General features: G+C 37.2%; 3 protein-coding genes across 5 annotated transcripts; 1 reads left to right on the top strand and 2 right to left on the bottom strand.

Moving 5' to 3' along the window:
• Nucleotides 1–3678: 3678 nt before the first annotated feature.
• Nucleotides 3679–5504, bottom strand: LOC108100185. 2 transcript variants are annotated; one of them, XM_017203956.2, is made up of 3 exons: nucleotides 5485–5504; nucleotides 4982–5401; nucleotides 3679–4473 (listed from the first exon to the last, which is right to left on the bottom strand). In XM_017203956.2, exons 2-3 carry the CDS (start codon nucleotides 5366–5368, stop codon nucleotides 3784–3786), a joined length of 1077 nt encoding a protein of 358 aa, XP_017059445.1. In that variant the 5' UTR covers nucleotides 5369–5401; nucleotides 5485–5504; the 3' UTR covers nucleotides 3679–3783. The 2 variants fall into 2 exon arrangements, with proteins under 2 accessions (XP_017059445.1, XP_017059443.1); XM_017203954.2 differs by lacking the exon at nucleotides 5485–5504 and having other exon boundaries at nucleotides 4982–5478.
• Nucleotides 5505–15139: 9635 nt separating this feature from the next.
• On the top strand, nucleotides 15140–16628 carry LOC108100153 (androgen-induced gene 1 protein). The gene is made up of 2 exons (XM_017203910.2): nucleotides 15140–15205; nucleotides 15613–16628. Exons 1-2 carry the CDS (start codon nucleotides 15140–15142, stop codon nucleotides 16366–16368), a joined length of 822 nt encoding a protein of 273 aa, XP_017059399.2. The 3' UTR covers nucleotides 16369–16628.
• A 6589-nt stretch (nucleotides 16629–23217) lies between these two features.
• On the bottom strand, nucleotides 23218–24970 carry LOC108100715 (probable methylenetetrahydrofolate reductase). Of its 2 annotated transcripts, none has more exons than XM_017204747.2 (3): nucleotides 24145–24970; nucleotides 23770–23870; nucleotides 23218–23703 (listed from the first exon to the last, which is right to left on the bottom strand). In XM_017204747.2, the coding sequence occupies exons 1-3, from the start codon at nucleotides 24710–24712 to the stop codon at nucleotides 23269–23271; spliced, it is 1104 nt and encodes a 367-aa protein (XP_017060236.1). In that variant the 5' UTR covers nucleotides 24713–24970; the 3' UTR covers nucleotides 23218–23268. The 2 variants fall into 2 exon arrangements, with proteins under 2 accessions (XP_017060236.1, XP_017060237.1); XM_017204748.2 differs by having other exon boundaries at nucleotides 23512–23696.
• Nucleotides 24971–25188: the final 218 nt, after the last annotated feature.

The following is a 25188-nucleotide window of genomic DNA, read 5'->3' as shown; positions in this document are numbered from 1 at the left end:
CAATAAAAATAAAGAGTGGGTGGCGTGCATGCATGCAGGGATGTCTTATCAGCTCTTTGTCATTTGTCATGTTAATTTAACGATTTTTACCGACATCCTGGCCCTCACGTCCAGCCAATATTACTTTCCAGGACTCACAGAGCTGCTCTCAGCCATATTTTCAGTCATTCTTTGTGGTATAAAAGACCTTTTATTTTTCAATCATTAATAAATGTTCTGCTTCAATTTTAAAGATGAAAACTTACATTAACTTCATTTCCAGAATTTGTAAAACTAGCCTGGTTTATTTTTCAAACAATGTTTTTAATACAATTTATAATTATAAATAAGTTTATTAGTTTTTACCCATTACAATAGAGCAGCACTGTTAGCAGTGAATAAGTATACTATGTGCATAATTTATGCTCTATGTGCGTGCCTTTGTGGCCATAAACAAATGCATATAATCATCAGGGTTGTTAACTTGCCCGAAGTTAAAGCTTAAATTACACTTGTGCCACCTCTTTCTGGTTTAGGTCCTTAGTTGCTTAAACTGGAACTGAACGCTACAGATCGAAATCTCCCAAGTCAAAAAAGAAAGAAAGCAAATAAATTAAATTTGTTTTTAGCACTTTGCAGTGCTGTTGCGTGCAAGTGTTAAATTAAAAATACAAATGCGAAGAAGAAAATATAATTAATAGGCGAGACTTTTATTGTTTTCGATGGCTAGGAAAAGCGTAGAAAAGGTATGTAACTAATTTAGATTCCAGATGCCAGGCTACCTCATCCCATGCCATCAGTTTGCCACTTTGCCATTGTAATTCTGGCCAGAAGAAACGAGCGTCTTCTGCTTCGCTGTGCTCGTTTAATTAATGCGAAATCTAATTGAAAAACTGATACTCCGGCTGCTGTCTGCCACATTTGTGCGTGTACGCGTACGAGTATCTACAGTGTTAATTGAAATTTAATCTGGCCAACACGAACGGAGACGAAGACGGTACTCTGATGTGATGAGAATGAGAATGGCAATGGAAATGGTACTGGGAATGGGAATGCACTGAAAAAAATATAACACTTAAATTGGTCATCAATTATAATACTATTTGAAGTCATTAAAAAAAAGAGAGATCATTCATTCGGCAGCTTTAAATTAGATTTTCTATTTTATAAGTGTTCTGTTAGTTTATTATTTTCATTCTTTATGACTCTCAAATCCAAGCTGGATTTTGTTTAATTTTGTTCTGTGTAAAAATGGGAATGCGAACAGGCAGCTCACGGGATGTATTTATCGGCAGCGTCAACGGCGGCACAGATTAGAAACATTTTGTGCGACTAAATAGCCTGAGTATCTCATGGATACGGATGCAGAGAGTCGAAGCTTTCCCTTCTCCGGTTTTTCCCAGCCTAGTTTAGAACTTTTCTCTGCTGCCTTCTGATTGTGGCCCATCCACACTCTTACTCCACTTATCTGTCTGCTTTTTGGCCAGGTTTGGTCTCGTCTGGCCAGGTCAGTTGTCTTTGCTGCGCAATTGGCGACTGGCATTGCATGGTGTCGCCGTTCAAGTCCTGTTTGCCAAACACTCATAAAATACTATATGCCTGAATAAAGGATACATATATTTTTTTAATATTATGAATATTATTCTTCATTTTCAGTAAATGTTCAAAAGGTAACTCAAAGTTTTTTTAAGGAAATAATACCAGAAATGCAGTAGTTTATATTTAACTTCATATTTGCCACGTTCTTACATTAAATTCTATATACAGTAATTTCGTTGACTGTAATTCAATAGACCCAATCCCAATCTAAGTCGACGGCTCTGTCTGCGTCGTCGGCTTCTCTTTAATTTATTTTGTCTCCTCATGCAACTTGGCTGCAATCGAAGCCAACTCAAACTCGCAGTCGAAGGCTAACAATGTCGGCTTGTTGCATTTCTTTAATTTATTTGAGTTGCAATTCATTTGCAGCACTTTGAGCTCCTTCTCTTGTCTAGCTTATTTGTGACCTAAGTTGCCTTATTGGGTTTCACTTTATTAAAACAATCGATCAACAATGTTTACTAAATCTGCATTCAAACCGACCACACTGACCGATTTATGCAGAGTCATTTTTGCTACCAATTAAAACTTTTGTGCAACCGAAGCCACCGAAGCAGCTGTAAAGGAAAAACTTTTGGAATTAAAAAGAGAATACCCCAAATTGGTTATATATAAAATTTCTAAGCTGTTACAACATTTGATTTGTCTGTATTACATATTTAATTTGAATAAAAAATAGAGGTTTCTTGTCTAGTGTACAACTCTTAAATATATTTTTTATACGAACGATTGATTAGATAATTGTAATCACTTCTAAAACAAATAATAATACTTATATTTTTCACTTTTTGTAGCTTTCAACTTAAACTCAACTCTTGACATTGTCCTTCGCTGTTTCCAAATATAAACACGACTACTTTCTTCCGCAAAACCAAAAACTAAATCAATCGGAGGATTATGTAACTGCAATGCAAACTTAAACCGCTCCGTTGAAACGGCTGCTTACGTGACCAGGCGAATGCATAGTCTACGCCAAAAAGAAAAAAAAACAAAATAATATCAGAGTCGCCTCCCCTGATTTTCCTACCCCTCTAGCTGCCATTTTCCGCCGTCAAATTGCCACGAACTGTTGAGCAGTCGAATCTTATTTGATTATAACGCTGAACGCCGAGTTCGCTGGCCGTTCATGAACTACAAAAGCCGCTGGCTGTGTTTCGTTTGTCGTTGCACTGCACTCAGAGAAAATGTTCTATACTTGCACTATTACTGCAAAGTTAACCCTTCTGGAAAATATTTTGTTTTTTCAAGAACACTTTACCAGTTTATAAGTCAATTTAATTTAAGGAAGTTTTTTATTCATAGCTTTTAAAAATACTTTTTTAGATACCAATTATTAAAGCTTTGTTATTTTAGTAAAGTTTTGTATACATTTATTTTCCATTTAGTAATTGAATGTTCTTTTTATTTCAGTGCACCCTGGCCTCGATGCGGTTGTTGGCTCTTGCTACCGCACTCACACTTAGCACTCGCATCAAAGTATCTTTCGGATGCAAAGGCGAAACGCACTGCGCCGAAAACGTGTGCGTTTTGCATTGCATCACAAGTTGTTTTAAGGGCATAGCCGACTTTTAAATTACCTAAAAATTAAAGTTTCTTAAATGTATAACATTTACTTTATAATTAATTTATATTTATATTGTACACTACATTTTTATTACTTGATAAGTTGGTTATTATATTAAATAAAGTTGTACCTTTCGTTTGCTGAATTTGTAAGTTTTTATTAATAGCAAACTTGTTGGCAAAACCTAGCGAACTCAAACGTGCAATTTGTAGGCAGCGACATCGTTCGACGGCCTAGAAGTTTTGCTCGCCAAACAGAAAAAATTGTTTAAAAATGCTATAAAAAAGCAAACACAAAACATGCTTTACAGCAATGCAATTTGGTGCTTGTTTGCTTTGCATTTTTTTCTTCTAGTTTTTGTTTTGATAAATGGGTGCAGTACTTTTATTTATGCATCTTGTGTGTGTCTCACGGTAAAATAATTATCTGCATTGCATTTCAGCGAGACGCATAATTCAAAATTTGTAGGCAAGCCTGCCAAAGATTTTGACGATTATTACACAAGTCCAAAGTTGATTATGATTAGATTAAGAATATTTTTAAAGAAATGAATAAAATTATTATTATTAATTATAGTACTGTTAATTTAGCTTGGGTAAATTTCATTGTTAGGTCTTATAAATTATTACATATATAAAATTTTAAAGTTTGTTTCCATTTTTTAAAAGAAGCATTCTCAGGCTTTTGCATCCAGAGTCTTGCACAATCTCCATGGCCTCATCGAGTATTTGGGACTCCTTCTCCCTGCTAAGAGCTCGATGCTCTTTTAACAACTCATTGGTCAGGCAATCCTGAAGATCATCTCGGTTAAAGAACCGAAAGTTAATCATGGCAGTCTCCGCTGGCAATTCTTGCAGCAATTCGCACTGCTCCCAGTACATCTCCGTTTCCAGATTGAAAATGTAGACGACCAGCACAGTTTGATTCCGGTTTTGATCGCCTTCGCGCTCCACAATCAGTCTATTAAAGATGGGTACCAATCCGTGGTCGCAGGGCGTCAGATTATCGATAATAAGCAGATTGACTCCGCAGTTCGAAAGCCCTTCGGCGTACTGCCTCACCAGTCGGAATTTTCTCGCTTCATCTTGAACCCGAGTGTTCCAGGAGTACGAGTGCGCATTTTCCGGCCAGGGAGAACACTCTCGCAAGGTGTTGGCCGCCAGGGTTTTCCCCACTCCCGGCGGTCCAATTAGAGCCACCGAGCGGAAGCGTTCCGTGCCGCTCAGTGCCCGCTCCAGGCGAGCCATCGCCTGCTCCTGATTGAGGACGACCTTGTTCATCTGCCGAAAGATCCGCCTCAAGTCCAGAGCCTGCGGACTGCAGAACTCAGCCTGCGTGGAGTTTAAGTTTAATTTGAAATTATTTTTATATTAACAAAAGACTTGTAGTTAATAATCAATGAGGTAAAATTATGAAAATGTCATTTTAAATAGGATGAGCATAAGTTTACCTAATCGTAACTCTGTTGACAACGTCAACAAAAGTATGAGTAATTTTTTGAGATTCCGTGATAAGTTATAAACTTCTATTTAGCACAATAATTAACTGATATAAAAAATTTATAGAAATAAAAATGTGTTAATTGTAAGAGCAAAGCTTTTTGTTTTAATAATTAAACTTAAATTGCTTCAATTTTCAAAATTATTCCTCACTTAAATTTATTTTGTAGATCAATTTGTTTATACCCTACATTCTACTAATATTATTTTTGATATTTTCAATTTAACACATTTTTCTAATTTTATGAAAACACCCTTGGAAGTCTTCTGTTTGTTTGTATCACACCTTTTCGGTAACTAACGTAATCTGTTAATTTGTTTCAATAATTGAAATGCTTACATTGGGTTGCATAAAAGAGTATCCTGCTGGCTGGTCCTGTTCCAAACCGAGCAGCCTAAAGGCGCCCGACCAGAGGCCATCCTCCTGCTGTTCGGGAATGTCCTTCCGCTCTGTGGGCAAATCGATTCCAAGAAGGATCACCGCGCTACAAACCACCACCAGCCCCGCAATGATGACGAGACTTCGCCGCATATCCGACTGCTTGGAGGAGCGCAGCCTTTCCCGATGACGCCGGCAGCTGGTGCTCTGCAGGATGCCCCTCTGTCGAGGATCCACGTCCTCCTGCTCCTCCACACAGTCACCGACATGGTGGCGACCCAAGAATTGGTTCCGGTGACGGCGATACTGCCAGTTATTTGGATGATCTCCTAGGCCTACGAAAGGCATTTCGAATTAAGTTTTTCTTGTGTAGTTATCACTCTATTAATTTAAGACAATATTCAAAGTTGGTATCGAATGAGATTGATCTGCACTACTTGTGGAACTATTTGAATTTAGCTCACATGTATATGAATAATGTTTTTTCCATAAGTTTTGATCGATCAGTCAAAGCCCCTTTACACTTTAAAATATTTAAGAGATCTTATGAATTTCCCTTAATATTATTTTTAATTTCATTGCAAAATTTTAAATATTATAAATGCAACTGGTTTCTTTTTTGCAAATACTAAGCTGTTCCAAGAACTACATTTTCTTTTATTTGTTCGGCTCAGAGTAATCCAAAGCACCTTTGATAAATGCGATTTTGGTAGACAGCAATTTCCACCATCAATCGCAGGTCTAAGAACCACTCTTAGAAGGCATTTTGAAAGCAAAGTCAGTGGATTGAAAGCGCTGACTCATCATTATCGGACATCGGCAATCAGCTGATTTGGAGCAGCAAACACGATCATTACCATTACGCCGGCGATTAACCTCGCACTGAAACTACTGCCGGCAACTGGGCCATCGCAGTTCGGTCGAAAGCAGCTGGAAGATCTGGCGATCACTGTTGCCAAACCAAGCCAAAGCAAACCAAACCAACAAAACCAAACCCAACCCAGCTGAACCGAGCCAAAGTAAGCCAAGCAGACCGACTAGACCGGGCCAAAAACGAGAAGACAAGACGGCCCAAGACAAGACAAGACAAAGCTGGGGACAGAAAGACTTACAGCCAGCCAGCTATTTTGGTGCCTGGCAACAAACATGGCTCAAAACGTACGAGACACTTCAGTAAGTATTCGTATACCGGCAATAGACAAAAATTAAGGGGAGCCGCCTGGCAATTTAGTCGCTTTTTTATACCCTTTCTATAGATATAACATAAATGTTGACTAAGAAGGGCTGGCAAATATTTTTTATATAAAGCTTAAATATAAAAGTAGTAAACATAGGATTCCCAATTCCTTAATAAACAATCTTTCAGAATATTAAGATTATTTTTATATTTTTTGAAGTATTAATAATACATATTATTTGACGTTGGTTTTGATTAATGCTTATGTACTGCTATAAATATTTTGAATTTTTTTAAGGTTGTTTGATTGATTACCATTGACTTTTTTGAGGAGAGGGCATTCCCAAATTCGGTGGTTTGGACAAGTTGGCTCGACAGACATGTAAAAACTCAGTGCCGTAACGGTTTATGAAAATCAAGTTGGGCGACTTGCAAAAGTGTCTTCATAAATCAGTCAACGCTCTGGGTACGAGCGTCAGCTGTCAGGCGGAGATCACTTGGAGCTCTGGGGCTCTGGAGCTTGGCTCGCTTGGGTTCACCGGTAATTACTCCAGCCCCCGTTCACTCGATGCCCCACCCCCCGCCTCCCCCCAATCGCAGTTTGGGTGCCATTATGCTCTCTACATGACATGACACGGGGGAAAGCTTTTGGGCAGGGTAAGAGTATAGTAAGTTGGCCCTAGAAACCGACTTTTACCGCAGCCCAGTGCTGCCAAAATCTAAGAAATTCGTATAGATTGCCTTAAAAATTTTAGTTTTTTTTTAATTTCCAATTAATCCAACATTTAATTCTTATAATTGCAAAACAACTCTCTCAAGATTTTATGTATGGCGTATTCAATAAATGATTCAGCAACTTTGAAAATGGTTTTGTTAGGAAAAAGGAAAGGAAAGCATTGAAATAAAATTATATAAAAATATATTTATAATAAAAACAAATTTAAAAAAAAAAATAAATAAAATTTAACTGGATTTTATAGCTTTAAAGAAGCCAAAGTGCCAACTCCAAAGGCGAACAGATAAAGAGACATTCAGATGGGTTCGGGTCTTGCCATATGATTTTGACAGCCCCGCTCCAACTTGAAGTTGAGGTTGAAGATGGGCTTTTGGCTTTGGCTTTGGCCTGGTCTGGTTCGTCAGTCAGCTGCTGAGTCAGCTGTTATAATTGTTGGCAAGCGGAGAAGTTTTTGCCAGTGAAACGTTGCCGGTCTGCGTAAACCTTATGGAAAATTTCCAATCTCAATTGGCGTTAGACAGCGATATATTGTGGCTTAGCCAAAAATTACGAGAGTGTAGTTGATGATATTGAAGATACTGGGCGAGCTTCAAATCACGTTTCATTACTTTATAGAGATTATATTAAATAAATACATTTTACCTTAAAAAACTCTTTTTATATTTTCTATGGAACTTTTTTTAAGTCTTTTCCAGGATTAAGCAGTTTAAAACTGTTTTATTCACAATCAGAAATCGTGACGCTAGCGTACTTTTCTATAACTAGCAAGTCATTGTATTTTTCTTCTTATGGAAAATCTTTTGCTTTATAAAACTATCTTCATTTCAATTACTTAAACGTTTTTTCTTGCCCGAGAAATATCAATAGTTTAAAATTTTTATTTTTAATGTGTGAAACCTGAGTTAAGAAAACCTATTTAAAATCTATTAAGTTTAAATTTATAGAAATCTCTTGGCATATTAAAAATAAATTAAAATAAAAATATTAACAATATCAAAGAATCACAAACGAGTTTCTTTAAAAAATACTTCTTGTTTGAATGTTCTCACGTTTTTGCTAAATAATCAATGGTTAAAGAAAATAAATTGCAGTCGTTTCAACAGTTTTGAACAGCAATTAATAGTTTTTATGGCTTAAAGCCACGGACTTCAATTATCCAAAGCTGTTTCTGAAGAGCAGCAAGCCCATGTTTTTATGGGACATTTGGCTAAGAGATGCAGATCTGCTGTTGGGCTGTTGGCCATTGTGGCTGAGCCAAAAAAATAAAAAAAAAAACAAAACGAGGCAAAGAGCTGAAAATTGCAAGCGAAGAGGCCAAAGAGGCCGAAGAGGCCGAAACTGGCCAAACTGGTTGTCGAAGGTTGTTTTATGCGAGGCCCACTACTGGAGTTACACACACTCAATTCCTCAATTCCGCCCGAACTCCCCAGTCACTCCCATTTATTTTATATTTTTTTAGCGCCCCTCCGTTGCGTTGTTTACGTTTAGCTTGGATTTCTTCATTCCACGCTCGTTTGTTTTGATTTAAAAAACAACATAGAAAAACAAAAAAAAAATCAAAAAAAAAAAAAAGAAACGAAAAAAAAAGGTTGGGCTAGAAAAACTGGATGCCCTGTTTGGTTGTTCTTGGGCTTAAAGTATTTGGTTATTGTTTTTGTTGCGCCTCCTATTTTACGTTCCTCTCCGTGTCGCCTCTCCCCTCTCACCTCCCCCTTACCACCCCTCTCCATCCGATCCCCGATCCCGATGGCTTTATCTGCCATGGTTTATTATTTCAAGTAGTACCGCTGGACTTGTTTGTTCTTTCTGCTCTTTGTCCCACAAAGCAAAGCGAATTCTCCTCGGCTCGCTGGGAAGAAACCCCATAGAATCCGCTGTTTGCCTGCCTGCGTAATGAGTTTCCAGAGCCAGAGCCGGAGCCAGAGCCCTTCAACCACTGGCCTATTTGAAACCCTTTTGCCTAATTGAAATTCATGGCAAGTTAATCCCAGCCCGCAGAAAAAAGCACCTACGACTGCTGTTCATTTGCTTTGATTTGCTAGTTTTGGCGTTTTTTGCTTTTGCGAAGTAAAATGGAACTAAAAGACTGAAGTGTCTTTGCATTTAATAATTAAAATGTATTCATAATATAATATGGCTTGGGGTATAAAGAGCAGTGAGTGTCGTACAAAAAAAATTACATTAATTAACTTTATTAACAACAAGGCAAAAAACAACATTACAAACTTCTGTAAAGATATAGAATGTTTTAATAAATTTACTGCTTTTATGATTTCTCTATAAGTGCGAAGATATGACTCTTTAAATGTAACAAGATTAATGTAAAATCTAATTAATTTAAACATTTTCAGATGTGATTCAATGAGCATTCTATACTCGTGTGAATCGACTCTATGTGTTTCAGTAATGAATATCACTCGATGGGATGCGAACAATGATCTTGTATAATGATGCAGTCAAGTGCGTACCATTTTGCATACGGAACCGAAAAATTGGGGTCTTTGGGGAGGCATTAATTGTACTTGGGGGAGATAAGGCCCCTCAAAACACTTGTTGTTTTCCAAAATTATTCGATAGGGAGAAAGCTGAGAATGTATAGCTGAAATCACGTTGAACGCAATAAATAAAACATTTTTAATGTGTTTTCTAGTATACAGAGTGCACTCAGAAAATTAAAACAAAAATTTAACTAATTATTAAAAATAAACGTACTCCCTTAAAGTAACTACAAAATAGAAAAAATAGTTACTAAGTTACTAATTCTATAAATTATATTTTATATTTTATAAGCCGGGTGCAGACTTGTTCTTAATTCATTCCCTTCCACTTTAAGTCACAACTTTTAATGAAATTTATCTTTTAGAGCCCCTATGTAATAAACAAAAAACATTTTAGACTCCAACCCAGTATCAAATGCAAATGTGTTTCCAGCTGCTGTATCCAAGAGGGATGTGGAAATAATTGTGCTCTAAGTAAAAACATGTGGAACACAGATCGAAAGCCAAAGATCAGCTGCTACATTCGACAGCCAGATGTAAATAGGAAAATAGGAATAAAACAGCCACTTTCCAAATTACGAAGTTTTCATGCTCTCTAAACGATATCAACAATTTTAATGATTGCATAATTTAAAATTCCCTAAGCATTTATCTTCAATGCTTTTTCCTCACCCTTTCCTTTTTTTGGTGTAAGAAAGCACCACTTTGAGTTCTTAAAACAAAGATTTTGCGCCCAGATTTATTGAAATTCGTGTCCACTGCCTCTGAAAAATTTCGTTTTTCCAGCGCTGGTTTCGTGCGAACTTATTAGCATAATGAGTAGAAATATTGCCCGAGCAGCACTCGCTTTTCCTTGGTTTATTTGACAACTTTTCCTAGCTTTCGCTCGACTGCCTGTGCTGGCCATTTGGCCTTATGTCCCTTTCATCTCCTTTTGGTCATTATGTTAATAAGCGAAAAGAAAAATGCTGTCGCCGCTGGGCGAAGCTCTCTTGAAACCTGCCAGCGACCAGGACCCAAGTGTCCTGATGGGACGATAGGACAATATCTACCGATGACCCCATAAAGTTTACTCCCGGCGAAAAATGTCGATTTGCCTTAATGCCACCCGGAACTAAGCGGACGGAAAGTGGGATCCCGGGCTGTTGGCCATCCACTGAGTATTTCTGCCCGGCGGCAACTGGGAAAGGGTGTAATGGCCGCCGGAGATGACGAACAGCTTGGCCATACAAATGAACATAATTATTTTGACAGCGACCCCAGAAGGTCGCATTTGTTCTCGCAGTGTTGTTAGCTTTCCAAAATTCAGTACTTACATTAATTCCATACAAGAAAAGGAGTCTAAGATTATTTCCTTAAAGAGTTTAGAGCTCTGCAAACAAAATAATAATCTTAAATTTATCCCAAAATATTTTAAAAATATTTATAAGACAGGTCTTAGTTTTTTGTATAAAAAACGTTTTAAAAAATCTTAAAAGAAATAAATTTAGTTTTTAATTTCCATAAATACCTATTTGTTTCTAACTTTTCAGTAGGAATGCCAAGTATTTAAGGCTGTACTTAGGGATTTCGAAAACGGTGGTATAAAATGGAATGAATACGAAAATTGCGACCAACCTGCCGCCTTAATGACGGCGATTAAATTGCAGTGGCTGGCGGCTGTTGCCAGATGTTTGTACACCTAAAAAAATTATTTATTAAGTGCAAATTTTTAGTTTAATAAATTATTTTGCCCTTTAACTATTTTATATATATACATTTACACTAAGAAAGTTAAACATTCTTTAGAACACCTAGGAAAAGTATTGTATCTCCAAAAATATCTAAAATTCTTTTTAAATATTTTAAAGCTGTATTTTTATAAGTGAATTGTTGGCTGAGTTTTAGGATGAGACGGTGACACATTGTGCGATACATGAAAAACTCGTAAAGCAAAAAAGGAAACAATTACAAATGCGAGCACACACACGTGCTCACCTTTGTATGTGCGTATGTGTGTGTGTGTGTTGTGTGTGTGTATTCAAATACAGGACCAAAGGATGCTGGGTTTTTTGTGGGGGTGTTCGTACAGCAAAGTGAAGTGAGCGGTTCGCAGATGTTTGAAGGATTTCTATTACATTTTTGTTTTGTTTCAGCGATGTCGTGGCTGCTTTACTTGTATTTCCCTTTTTGGTTTTCCCTTTGCTGAAGAGTGAAATTGCTTCCGCCGCACTTAACGGTGCGCGGTGCTGCCTTCATCTCGGATTTTTCCTTCATCTGCCCTCGATTCTCCAGCCCTTCTGCGTTTAATGCCAAACATTTCCGCAGTTCGCCGCATAATTTAATGCAAATACTCTTACCACGCCCCAGTCGCGTTATTTGGTCCAGTGTTGTCACTTCTAAAAGCTAATAGGAAACTTGAAAAACTATAGAAAGTAGCTAGTGAAAAATTGAAATCAAGATATATTAAAATTCCTATGCTATGATAACAGCAGAAATTAATGTCATTCATAAAAGAAACTTTGTTTTTATAATATTCAATTTTTCTTGTGTTTTTTTTTTGCCATGTTTATTTTTCATTTTTGGCATCACTGCTTGTGGCACTAAATATCGATTTTAATAGGAAAGCTGGATTTTTGTGCATCTCGCTAGATGTTTGTCCTTGGGCTGACCTTTGCGGACTGCATCCTGCAGCCGCCTCTTGGTCCTTGAGAGATGTTGGAAAGCTCCTTGGGAGACGATGGCTCTCAATGCCAAAACTAGTTGATAATAAAGTTAAATGTCAATTTCGTTTGCTAAATCGTGTCTTCATTTATGTCTGAGCTTAACAATTATTTCTGGAATTTTAAAATCAATAGTTAGGTAATAACAAGATCAAATCAAAGGCTCCTGAATATTTTGAATTTATGCGTAATTTTATGTATGCGCAAAATTTGCATGTGTGTGACTACAAAGTGATGTCCTGACTCCGAAATAAGGCGACATGTGCAAAGGGAGAAAAAATAACCAAATTCAAATATTTCAGACCGAAATTTAAGTATGCGAACTCGAATGCTAAAAAAGGATAAGTCCAACTCGCTTGGAAAAATAAAGAAACAAGAAAAAGGGGATTACGGCGGATTTATTTGGCAAACGCACGTGTCTATGTAGTCCGCAGGTCCCATGTCGGAAAAACCATTCCCCTTCCCGATCAAAAACCAACCTCAAACAACTGAAAAGCAAACACAGGTTCACGCAATCCAAATATTACCGTAAGCACTCTTAAAAGATACAAATTTGCAAAATACACACACAAAATAAATCGAGTTCAGTCGATACAAAAAATGTGGGACAACGAACGTTCAGATGGAATCTACAAATAAAGATACATTTAAATTTAATAAAATAAAAAAAATAGTGTATATTCGATATCGATTCTTTAATGTGCAGATAATATTAGTTTAATAAAATAGGTCCTATATTTCTGTGTAATTTATGTAGTTAGGAAAAGTCTTCAAAACTAGGAAACCACTTCACTTCCAACTTTGATTTTAAAAACCATACCTCGAAAAGTTCAAATTAATGGCAATACAAGTAGATCAGGCAAAGTTTCCCCCCGCTTCCAATGGCACACCAGCCCTCCAATTTCCCAGCCTATTTTGCCACCAAACGCTTTGCGCTTAATGAGTTTTCTACTTGCGGTTTCGGGGAAAATTTGCGCAAAAATGCGACTCTTTACCTTTAAGTGCCGGGGGGAATGGAATGGAAATTGGGTTGGGGATGTTATGGGGCGTCGTGGTTTTTACCTTTGCTCCGGCGGAGATGTGGTGAAAAGTGAACAACAGGACCGTATGCGCTGTAAATGTTTTAGTGGTTACCGCGTTTAAGTCATTAGAGAAAATTCTTAGCAACAAAAAGGGGTTGGGCGAAATTTATTCCTAGAATTTGAATCTCAAAGGTAGTGAGCTATGTATACATATATAATGCGCCAGTTTTTGGGTGGTTTTGACAATTTTAATAGATACGGCCATTTCGCTGGGGTGTTTGCACGCAACGCTTTTATTCAAGATGATTTGAGCATTAATTATGCGAAAATTTCCTGCGACTTTTGTAACCCTTTACCTTATAACTTCTTTAGTAATTTATTTTAAGCTTTAAATTTTAGCTCTAGAATGGTAGAGAATTCTTAAATTTCTTCATAGTTCAATGGTCTTCTCAAATAATTTACAATTGTATTAACCTTACAAATTTCTATGTGAAATAGAATTACAATAAAATTGTTTTGTCATTTAGCCCTGATATAGATAAGTTCTGGTTGAAAAGAAATGCTGGAATTAATAAAAAGATTTATTTTTAAAATATTTAAGCGGGTTGCATTATGTATGACTTTGATTGTGTATATTTTCCTGCTATAGGTGTAATTTCTGAGCCAAGATGATTTTTATACAAAAGAAAAACTGATTATAGTGTAAAAATTTTTCTTACATGGTTCTGAGATTTTATCCCTCAAGCTAAAACTTGAGCTTGGTAGCAAACGCACCCAAAATATTTAGCTCAACTCGAATAAACGACTCGAGGAGAGTGCGAAATGTGTGAAAATAAACCCCTTTTACCCATCGCTCTCTTGAGTGAAGCTTATTTGACTCATACATAGACTCTCTTACGCAGTTTAATCTGCTCTTCACCAAAGCTCAAGAGGTTTTCCGCATTGTAATTCCACTCAACCCACCTCCAGCAGAACCCCTTGCCCCACAGAGATTAAAATGTTTGACTGTCAAATATTGTACACCCCATTACAAGTGCGAAAATATCGGTCAGAGTCGTCTACCTTTATTTGAATATCTCTTTCGCAATGACCGTAGCGAAACGTGTCCGACGGCGGCTTTTAAAAATTAACAACATTGCTCCAATTAGTCTGAGCTGTGGCGATCATAATTAAATGGGCATACATCGATCTTATAAATGGCTCGCAGACATCCAGCCATCGAACCTGCGTCATGGCATTTAATTTTCGCGACTCCTTTCGTTTTTAACTCAGATTGGTTATCACCCTTCACAGACGCTTAAATTAATTTTATAAATAGCAACAATCTACTATTTAACATTTGGATTCAAACGCATAAAGCAAAGACCAACTAATCAAACATATGTCGACTTACTTTAGTCTGAGATTTTGTCAATAAGTGTGCTGAATATTTTTAAAACCGGAAATGACTAGTTTGAGGAAATACAATTTCCTTATTTATTTTACTAACCAATATTAAAACTATTCTTTTTTAAAGTAAGAAAGAACAAACATTGATTTGGAATATATAACTAATACCAATAATAAATTACATTTTATTTATATTAATAAAGATTTTCACCTCTTCCTTAATTAACATTTTGAAGTGGGTATCGATTGCCCGTCAGATGGCTGAATTGAAATAAGCAAAGGTAATTTGGCCAAACACGAAGGTTCTCCCTCGGACATATGGTGGCGATGGGCCTGACTAATTATCGCTGAGATCTGCACTGCCGACAAAGGAAACAAACAAATATTTACGGAGCACACATCCATTTGATTGCCTGCGGTCGGCGGACCTTTCCTTTCCAATTTCAACATCTGGTTTCGAAATTGGAGAAGCTCGGTCCATTCGAATCAGCTGTGCCCAAGGTCGCACCCCTGTTTATTCGCAGCAACCTCCCCAATTCAATATACACTACTATTTGCAGTGGATCAATAATTTAACTAACAGAGAAGTTGGTAAATGGAGTTTGGCTACAAAATTGAAAACCATCTGCAAGCTGGAGTTACTGCAGTTTGGAATAATTTTGTAAATCAATTGTATTAACTTCCATGAATAAAAAATTAACAATTGTATATTTTTACAATTAATTGTCTTTTTTTTTTTTTTCATTAAGCTTTTTAATTAAATGTATTGTTATGTTGGAATATGGTTAGCTAATGGTTAGTCTGAAAACTTATTTGCATTTTATTTTTACTTAAAGAATGTTATACATATGCTTATTTATTTTTTGCCTATTCTTAATGCTGTTCAAATTCAGCATATGGTTTAATATCTGACTTAAGATTTTTTCCGAACATTTTCAGCACTAGATTTCAGAGTTTTGTATTCTAAAAAACTTGTAGCTTTGGTTATACTGCCTGGTACCATGATGAATGGAACCGTTTCAGCCATGGTTTCGTATCGTAGAACGGATCGATTGGGGACCCGATTAGCACGGTCTGAAACTGGAGGCAGGAGGGCTCAGTATCCACCCGGAAATGGAGCGGAGCAACTGGCCGGTGAGCGCGAGAAAGGCGCGCCTGCTGCTGCACCTGACCGCCTCGCTTCACCTGGGCTACGCCATCTACTTCGACTACTGGTTCGCCCAGCTGCCCCAGCTGGCGGTGGTCCTCCGCCTGGAGCCGCCGATCGGGGGCAAGTTCAAGTACATGACCTTCCTGGGCGGCATCATCCAGTTCGTCTACTACTTCCTGGCGCTGACCTATGACCTCGTTCGCCTGTCATCGCTGCGCACCCTGCGCGATTACATGATGGCCAGCTTTGTGGTTCCCCTATCGCTCACAGTTAGCCTCACCTTTTGGACCCTCTTCGCCATCGATCGGGAGTCTATATACCCAGTGGTGCTGGATCTGGTGTATCCCGGCTGGCTGAACCACGCCATGCACACCTTCGTCGTGGTTTACGCCCTCCTCGAGCTGGCCATCACCCACCACAGATATCCGAGCAGGATGAAGGGATTCATCGGATTGGGTCTCTTCATGGTGGGCTACCTGGCGTGGATCCACTTCGTTTGGTGGGTCACCGGGATCTGGGTGTACCCCTTCCTGGGAGGCATCCCCTGGTTCCTGCGGGTCGGTTTCTTCATCTTGGTCATGGTCCTCGGCTTCGTCTACTATCGTCTGGGTGAGCACATCAATCACGTCATCTGGGAGCGAACCTGCAAACTGCAAAGGATTCGCCGCGATTGATCACTATACTTTTTTTCATATACAAGTTCGTAAATACATTAAGATCAGATAAGATTCCATTTTTTCATATAGAAGAGTATTACATTGTACCCATTCAAACTTAACTACAACATAGTCCTCATTTTCAAAAACAAGCAAAAAAAAAAGGTTTCGTAAAATCATATGTGAAGTAACTAAAACGTAAAAAAAACAATTAAAAGATATCACTTTGAAAAAAGTTAATAATCGTAATATTAATATATTCTTAACAAAAATTTCAATTCAATTTTTATCAACTTTATATTTTTAATAACAAAATTATACTTTTACATAAAAGTACGTAATTGATTTTATTAAAAAAAAGGTCCAGGCTCTAATTTATTTTTGGTAAGTTCTTCCTATATCAAAAAGTTCTGTTTCACAAGTTACCAAGAAACTATTAAAAACAGGACGAAAACGGAAACTGCCTTACAAACCCAGTGATCATCGAAAATCCAGCTGTTAACAGGCACATTCCCTTTCCATGCCAACTTATTCATATTCAATGTTATTTCAGTCACGTGCGCAAAAATCAGCTGCCCGATGATTCCGGAAAACTCATCCATTGTCTTACTCAATCCTTTCAGCAGGAGGTTCCGGTTCGGTTAGAGTTTGGGTTCCGATTTCAAATATTTTCAGGACCCCACTTGTGCTAATGTTCCGAAAGTGAGCAACGACAGCCGAAACTCATCCAAGAAAGAGACAGTTTTCCATTGTTTGTCCTGAAGGCAGATGGCTAATGGCCCATTTCTGTCATTCAGTCCTTTGAGTTTTCAGTATGATGTCCCATTGAGAATTTGTCCTTTCTTATAAGTATGAATTCATATGCTGGTTTTAAATAAGGTTTTTATCAAGAGACTTTTAAAAACTCTTACCAATAAATGTTATACTTTTCGTCTTGAAAAATAAAATTCATTTAGTCATGCCTGACAAAATGCATAAAACCAGATTATATCTGGTTCATTAGATCTTTTCCATGGAAAATCAAATTTTTATTAGTTTAATAAACGTCTTAATTTAAGCGGATTTTAATGTGTAAATTAGAAATAAGTTATTTAGTACATTTTTTGACAGGGAAGAAGGTAATTCTAATAGTTGTACTAGTTGTAGACAGTATCTTTTGGTAAGCACTGTATTGTAGTGTTATTAATTTTTGAATGGATTTATTCTTTAGTTCATCCTTTCGTTTGACTCAAGATTGTGTTCTAGGGAAGATTGCTCAAGGTTGAGTAGTACTTTAAAAACGAATTTGCTCTGCAATGATAATTTAAGCAACAACCTAAAAAAGGTTAAAGGCCTTATAGAATACAGATTGTTGACAAGCTGTTAAATTTCGATTAGCGCACGCGAACAGCTGTTGAATTGTTTGATCAATTCTCTGGAATAGCACGTTTGAAGTTTGTTGGGGATCAGTCAAGGTTAACGACAGCGCCTTCCAACAACAATGGGACAAAATTTGCTCTGTGTGTGCACACATTTTTAAAGTCAAGTGCTAAATAAAATATATAAAGTAGTATAAAATAAATAGTAGCTGCTTTAGAAAAGAATTTCTTAATAATTTCTATCATTCTTCATTATTACCAATAGAATTTGTTAAAATAATGATAGGGTTTTCAAAGCGTCAGTAGGAATATATTATGTAGTATAATTAATGGTATACGTATACAAAAATCGTAAATTGATCACTGCTACACGTTGATTCAGTCGTCACGTAGGTTTTACTGCAGAATCATAGTCACAAAGTCGTCATCGTTGAACCTTAACTTATAAAAAAATATTGGACAGAAACACGTGCGGTTCAGAGTTTGGCGGCTACGTTAGGAAAAGCAGTCCTTAAAGAGCCACGTACTCGAGAGGATCTACAGAAATTATTCAGACGTCACTTCTAACTACTGTGACGTACTCACAATTTAATTGTTTAACCGAAGGTGGTTTAACTATACTTTCAATATTTTATATCTAGAAGAGAATTTGTTGTAAGTTTTTAAAACAATAATGAATATATGTAGGTATATTAAATTGTAACTAGCAAATATATATATTTGTGCACCTGCACCCTCTTTGAATCTTTGGCCAAAAGAACAAAGAAGAAATATTATATTTCACTATTGACATTTACTATGTGAACAACAATTAATTGTGGTTAACGATTGTCTGTGGATCGTGGTCAGCCGGTCCTCAATTTAAAATCGCTGTGGGCAATTATGACTAACAGTACTTTCTGGCCCGGCCGATGTGTTGTGGCTTCGATAATTACACGTCGAACCTTCAACTCGCGTGCTGTTGCTGGGCGGCCGACAATCGAGAAACCGGTCGATGACTAATCATCAATCATCATGCGATGTTGTGAAAAGTGCCACGATCTGGCCTGCAATTGCACGGATCTCGATTTGATCGCCGACTATCTAGTTTTTATCGAACCGAAGGTGGAATGCTCTCCACTGAAAGCAATACCTTTTACATTACAAGTTCCAATTTAAAGACCATGAGTTTAAATTCAGTTTATTTCGTTAACTTCTATTCTTTTTTAGATTGTTTTTGCATAAATGCATGTAGCTTTAAAGATTGCTGAATGCAGTTTCCAATCAAAAATATTACCAATAAAAGCGATAATAAACATGCATTTATGTTGTTTTGCTTGCGAAGGGTATTAGTCATTTGGATTTTTTTATTGCAGTTCCCAGTTTTCTGCAAACATAGACGTAGCTTCTTATTCCCAATCTGAGTGCTTTCAGAAAATCAAAATATATTCGAAATTAGTAGTTTATAGTGGAATATTTTTTATGACTGCAAGCCAAACTTTATTTATTTGAAACCCCCTTTTCTACGCCCATTCGTGGTTGTTCAACCGCAGCGGGCATAAAATCACACGCTGCCGTCAGCTTGTCTGGCGCGATTTTATTTTAGCTTTTGTTGCTGTCTTTATTTTTTTTCTAGCACCATTTGCAGTTAGCTGTTAGCCGTGTAATTGCAGGCAAAAAGTTGTGCCCCTCCTACCGATTATTTGCCTTTCTAGTACTCATTAAGAGGTGCACAGTTTTAATACCGAACCTATGTCAGTTTTGATACGCCATACTTATAGTATACACTGTAAAACATATAAATTATATACGAGTATTTCTATAAATATGTATTTTACAAGTAGTTTTGTGTGCCAAATAATTGTTGGATATTTAAATTAAAAATATGTGACTTGGTAAACAAATTTACCGAATATTGGTTAAAGTAAATGTATAAGTTGTTTACTCGGTTTATAGAAAAATATTCGATTTGTTTTCCCCACGTTAAAAACAAAATATTTTGGTAAAAGCAGCTGTACTTGCCGCACAGACATCTCAAGATTTAACCCAAAGCGAAAGCTATATGGCAATATGGGTGCGAATTGCGTCAGAGACTGTGTGGAAAGCTAATGGACGATCTGAATGCCAAATTCAATTTACGATTCCTCAGTTCGGTCGAGATTTCCTCCTCACTCATTTCGATTTCAGTGCAGCTTCCGATTTGGCCTGCCGCCTGCGGTTTATGTTTGCCAATTCTGCTGCCGTCTTTCGCATGCCGCATATTTTCTACCAATTCTGCCGCTGACAGGCCACACACACTCGAGTACTATCTGGCCCTGCTAAGCAGCGGACACACACAAGTATCCGAGTATCTGACTATCTGAGAAATGCAACAGCACCGTGCTGAACAAAAAAGATCAAAAAGCATCACTGCAATCGGTCTCTGGGTCCTTAAAAGAATTTAAGTGGGGAATATTGGGCTACTGCTCCCAATGTGGTACAAAAAATAATTTTATTTCTTTATCAGAATACATGCTTAAGATATTTTTTGTATTATAATTAAAATAAAAAAGGTCTTAGTCGCCATTTATTTATTTTAACTTACTAAATTATCACTTTAAAAGTTTTACAAAAGTGCGAGCCTTTAAAATTACCTATGTTTTAGAGATTATATTGATTTTAATTGTAGTAATTTTTAAGGGTACTAAAATCTATATTACACGGTATATTTTAATGAATATTATTCGATCTAGTTGTGGCTGCTTACGTAGCTTGTTGATGTTTTCGTAGCTGACTCTTCGTTGACGTTTGTTTATAATTTGCGTAGCGCTTCGATTTTATTATTTCTGTTGCTTCCTTCTGAAAATAATCATTTTATTTTTGATCGCTCTCGAGTCTAGCCATAAATTATACCACCAAACGGAACATGTGTGAGTGTGCTCGTTCCCCAGAAGGTAAATATTCCTCCCAGAATCTCCACACATTTTTGGATCGGACAAGTGCCGGTAAATAAGAATGTAAATGTAAATGTTTTCTAATTTGCAGCTGATTATTTTTAAGTAACCACTTTATAAGATGCCAAATTCATTTTTTGAAAAACAAAAAAGCAATACTAATAAATTTTGGCTTGTGTCTTTTAGTTAAATTTTTATAATCATCACAGTAAAAATAATCTTTTACATAAAACAAAAAATCAGTAGCTATACATTATATTTTAAAGTGGATTTCCGCATGTCAACAAATGTAAATTTTAGTTTTCAGAGTATAATTACTTTGTGTTCGTGTAGGTGGCACTTTCCAAATTTTGCTATTGCAGTAATTTAATTTAAAAATTGTTACAATTTTCCGTCAATTTCGCGTGAGCTTTGGCAAATTTCGCTTTTGCATGCGTTCGGCTCGTGTATCTGTAAATTCGAATGTAAATGTATCTGCATCTGCGATCGACTATCTGTATCTCTCGCATCTATCTGTGTGCCAATTTAGTGCGCACACGAGCACGCACGCGGTGTATGCAAATTGCGGTGGGGCAGGTCGCAAATTAGCAATGTTGCCGATGTTGCTGCTGCAAAAGCGTTCAACACCATGGCTGCCATGCAACGAAAGGCGTCTTTTCAAACTTAGCAAAAATCTATATTGCCTATAAAAAAGTAAATGCAAATTTTTATATAAATCCTTAAGGAATGTTATGAGAAAAATTCGAAGGTAAAACAATAAAGAGTAATCTAAGACCGTATAAACTAACATCCCGAATCATTAATAAAACAACACGGTTCTTAAAATAAATTAATATACATTTTAATATTCATTTTAATTTATTTATGCCTTTTAAGTGATCTTATTCAAATTTATGAAGCTGCTTAGCTTTATGAACGTTATTACTACCAGCTTTCTCTTGAGTGACTTTTCTGATCGATTGAGCTTCTTTTTACTCAAATTCAGGGGATCTCTTCGATCATTTCCACTCATCTTTCTCTTACGGCAACTGGATTGCTCTTGAGTTAAATAAAATCTAAATTTTATAAAGAGAATAAGAGAGATAGAGAGAACTTGTTCGTGAGTAGGGCTGTTTAGCTCAGCTGTGATCTGCCAGCTGATCACTGCCTCTGCCGACTGCGACTGCGACAGAGGGGCACAAACGTGACTTTCGGGTTCTTATATATGTCTATACATATATTGGTAAACTTTTTTAAGGTATATATTTTATCTTGATACAATTTAGCAATGTTGGTTTATATGATAACATTCAATTCAAAAAAAATCAAAAAATATTATTATTATTATTGTATTCTTTTAAAAATGTATATCTTACTTTAAGTATATTATCCATTAAATCTGCTGAACTGCGCTTTAAAGCACTTGCTAAATTTTAAGTTTTAAATCAAAAAGAGAACCGAAATCCCCAGGAGTTTTTTCGGCTGGCAAACATGGCGTATACGCAACGTGCACATTGTCCTTTCTAACGGCGTCATTTGTTTGGCTTAATTGCCGATAAATAATTGCAAAGCGAAGTTACAAACATCCCCCATCCTCCGCGTCAACAAACTCAACCAAAAGCCGGAAGAAAAGGAAGGAAATTCACATTCGCAAATCATTTTTCAGGCCCAGGCGACAGCTGCGAAAAAAAAGAAGCAGGCGTTGGATTTGAACCGGTGGCGGCGAAACCTTTTAGCCCCGATTCCATCTGTGTCATCTGGGAGCCCGTGGTGAACGGCAACCCCTTCCAAGTACACTCGGAGAAATGTTACTGCCATTAAGGGTTGATTCACAGTTTGAATATAAATGTATTTTTGGAATATATTAGGAAATGTTTTAAGGTAGTTCGTGAAAAGGAGGCTAAGCATAAAAATTGATTTTCTCTTAAAAATAAATTTAATAATACAAAAATACTCAACATTTTAATGGTATATTGTCCAATGTCAATCGCACATATTTTCTCCGAGTGTGGTGGCCATCACTTATCCCTTCTCCATGGCCGATCAACCGCAAGTTACAAATGTCAAATTCCGTCTTTGTCAAAGGACCTTTCAGTGCGTCTTTGTGAGGGCAGGAGGGCGACAACCCTCTGGTGGCAAGTCCCGAAGGAAGGTGCGATGACGCAACAGTTCTATTATTCCGGTCGAGAACCATCAACAAATATCTACGCATTTTGGCCTGCGATTTGAGCCGCTCTTGACATTGACTGACGTTGATGACGCACCAGAGCTGCAAAGCTTCGCATTCCATATGCAAAGGAGGGGAAAGGGTTCCGAGATCCATTCATCACACTCCACTATTGGCCAGCTGCAGATCTCGAACCCCGGTCATTAGACATGTCAGTCACATCATGAGCAATTGTTTGGCTGCAGCCCATCAATGGTCAAGGAAAAGGGGTTGTACGCACATTTATTTTAGATGGAAACCGCGTGGGGTTCATGGTATTTGCCACCCTCTTTCTGGACCATATGCGAATCAAAATAAATTTTGGTATAATTTTTTGACTTTTGTTTAAGATCACTTAAATATTGTAACTTACCTGAGACCAAAATGTTGACAAGGAAATAAATAACATCCATTTACAATATACTATTTTATTTTTTATTTTTTTTTTTTTTTATTTTTAAGCTCAATCTTGCTTTCCATTCTGGTCACCATCTTCTATCACATTAAGGTTTCGAAGTTCTTGAAGCACTTCCTGAACAAGTTTAAATTGGTTGAGAGTAAAAAAGTGAAAACCCCAAATGCCCAAATCAGCATCCAGGACATCGCGAACGATTTTGACGGTTAGGTTTATAAAGAACTTTTTAACAGGATCTTCTTCGGTCAGCGTATCCCTTATCGGAATGCCTCGCTGGTCGTCAAGAAGTCGGCGTAAGTCGGTCGGCAGTCGGACATTGGCTACATTCTCCATCATCAAGTACGAACGAAAGGATTCGTGCGGTGTCAGTCCCACTAAAATGGGAACAGTGATCCCAGCAGCCCGGCAATCCTTTATGAATTGCACAATTGCCTCGGAATCGTAACATATCTGGGTAATAATGCAATCTGCTCCGGCTATAACCTTAATAAAATATACTTATCATAGTATGGAAGCCAAAGAAGTAAGTTTACTATAAAGTTAACTCACCTTTTTTTTCAGAAATGCTATGTTTTTAGTAAAAGCTGGAGGAAAGTCGCCTAAATTGGTATATCCCTCTGGGTATCCACCCACGCAGATTGAAATATTTTCTGTAACGAAAATATTATATAACAAATATATGTATAATATATGTACAAACTCGTTTTTTGGGAAAAAATATGGAATTTAAGCGGGGATTTTTGGTAGAACAAACGATTATTATAATCAATTTTTTCTATGTGAAAATTACTACAATTCTTGCTGAAAAAAGTGCTTTGTATGTTTTCTGAAATTATTTTGTTTAATTTTCAAATTTTTCTAATGGTTTTTTTTTTATTTTGGTAAAAAATAGAATGTTATTCAAATTATCTGCAAACAATTCACCTCGCTGCTGCCGTAGGTGCTCGATCATTGGCAAAGCTAACCGGAACCGCTGGTCCTCGTGGACTTGATCGCCTCGAACGGCCAAAATGCTGCTGAAGTTGAGGTCCAGGAACTGATTGAGTCGCCGCTCCGACAATCTAAAAGCCGTCAGGTGGGGAAGCACGGGGATGTGGGTGGCCAGGTGCTTGGCCATCTGGAGGCTCCTAACTTGCCCGATTGGCTCCACGTCCCAGTACCGCTGATTTAGCCAAACGACGCTGACAAAGGTCGGCAGAAGTGGCAGGAAGTGGTTGAAGTTCAAGCAAACTGGTGGCCCGCCGCCCATTTCGTTGGCAGTTACTTCAATTCCGTAGAAGAAACGCCGCCGGGAAGTTCGTTCGGCGACAAGCGGTCCGATCCGCTGCTCTACCGTTTGATTGGATTCATTCTGACCGGGGGCAAAGGTCAGGCACGGCACATAAGAGGAGGAACCGGGGGTGTTGTTGGGAGAACCCTCGTAAGTCACTGAATAGGTATGCATCGATAGACACACTCTCGCGATGGCAGATCGTCGAAAACTGACGGCCATTCGGTAATTTGCTCTCCAAGCGGGTTATCACCGATCAGCGATCTATCTCAGCGAATCTAGCCGGAACACTTACCAACCAGATTAATGAGCTATTTGAAAGCTCGAAACTGGTAATACCCTACAGAACCTTAATCAGCATATTTTATTTTGAACCATTCCAAATTGAAGAGAAGACATTTTTATTTTCATTTACAAAAAGTAAGACATTTTTTTCTTTGAAAATTTGTTTTAAAGGACAACTGACAATTTTAAACTAAAGGTTTTCAAAATATACGATTGACGATTAGTATAAAAATCTTATATTTAAATCTGTCAAAAAAAAAGTATTAGAGCGTGCTCTGCCATGCGATTGATTTAGTTTTAGTCATTTTCTCTATTTATTAAAGCTGCATTGTAATTAAAGTAATTTATGTGGTTAAACAAAAGTGAAGTTTTCCGCAATAAATTCAAGAGCCGTATGAATAAAAGAAAATTTG

Source organism: Drosophila ficusphila, unplaced genomic scaffold, assembly GCF_018152265.1.
Source record: "Drosophila ficusphila isolate 14025-0441.05 unplaced genomic scaffold, ASM1815226v1 contig_286, whole genome shotgun sequence".
Lineage (NCBI taxonomy): Eukaryota > Metazoa > Arthropoda > Insecta > Diptera > Drosophilidae > Drosophila > Drosophila ficusphila.
Note: the sequence above shows the minus strand (reverse complement) of the source record. Positions and strands in the feature narration are given on the sequence as shown.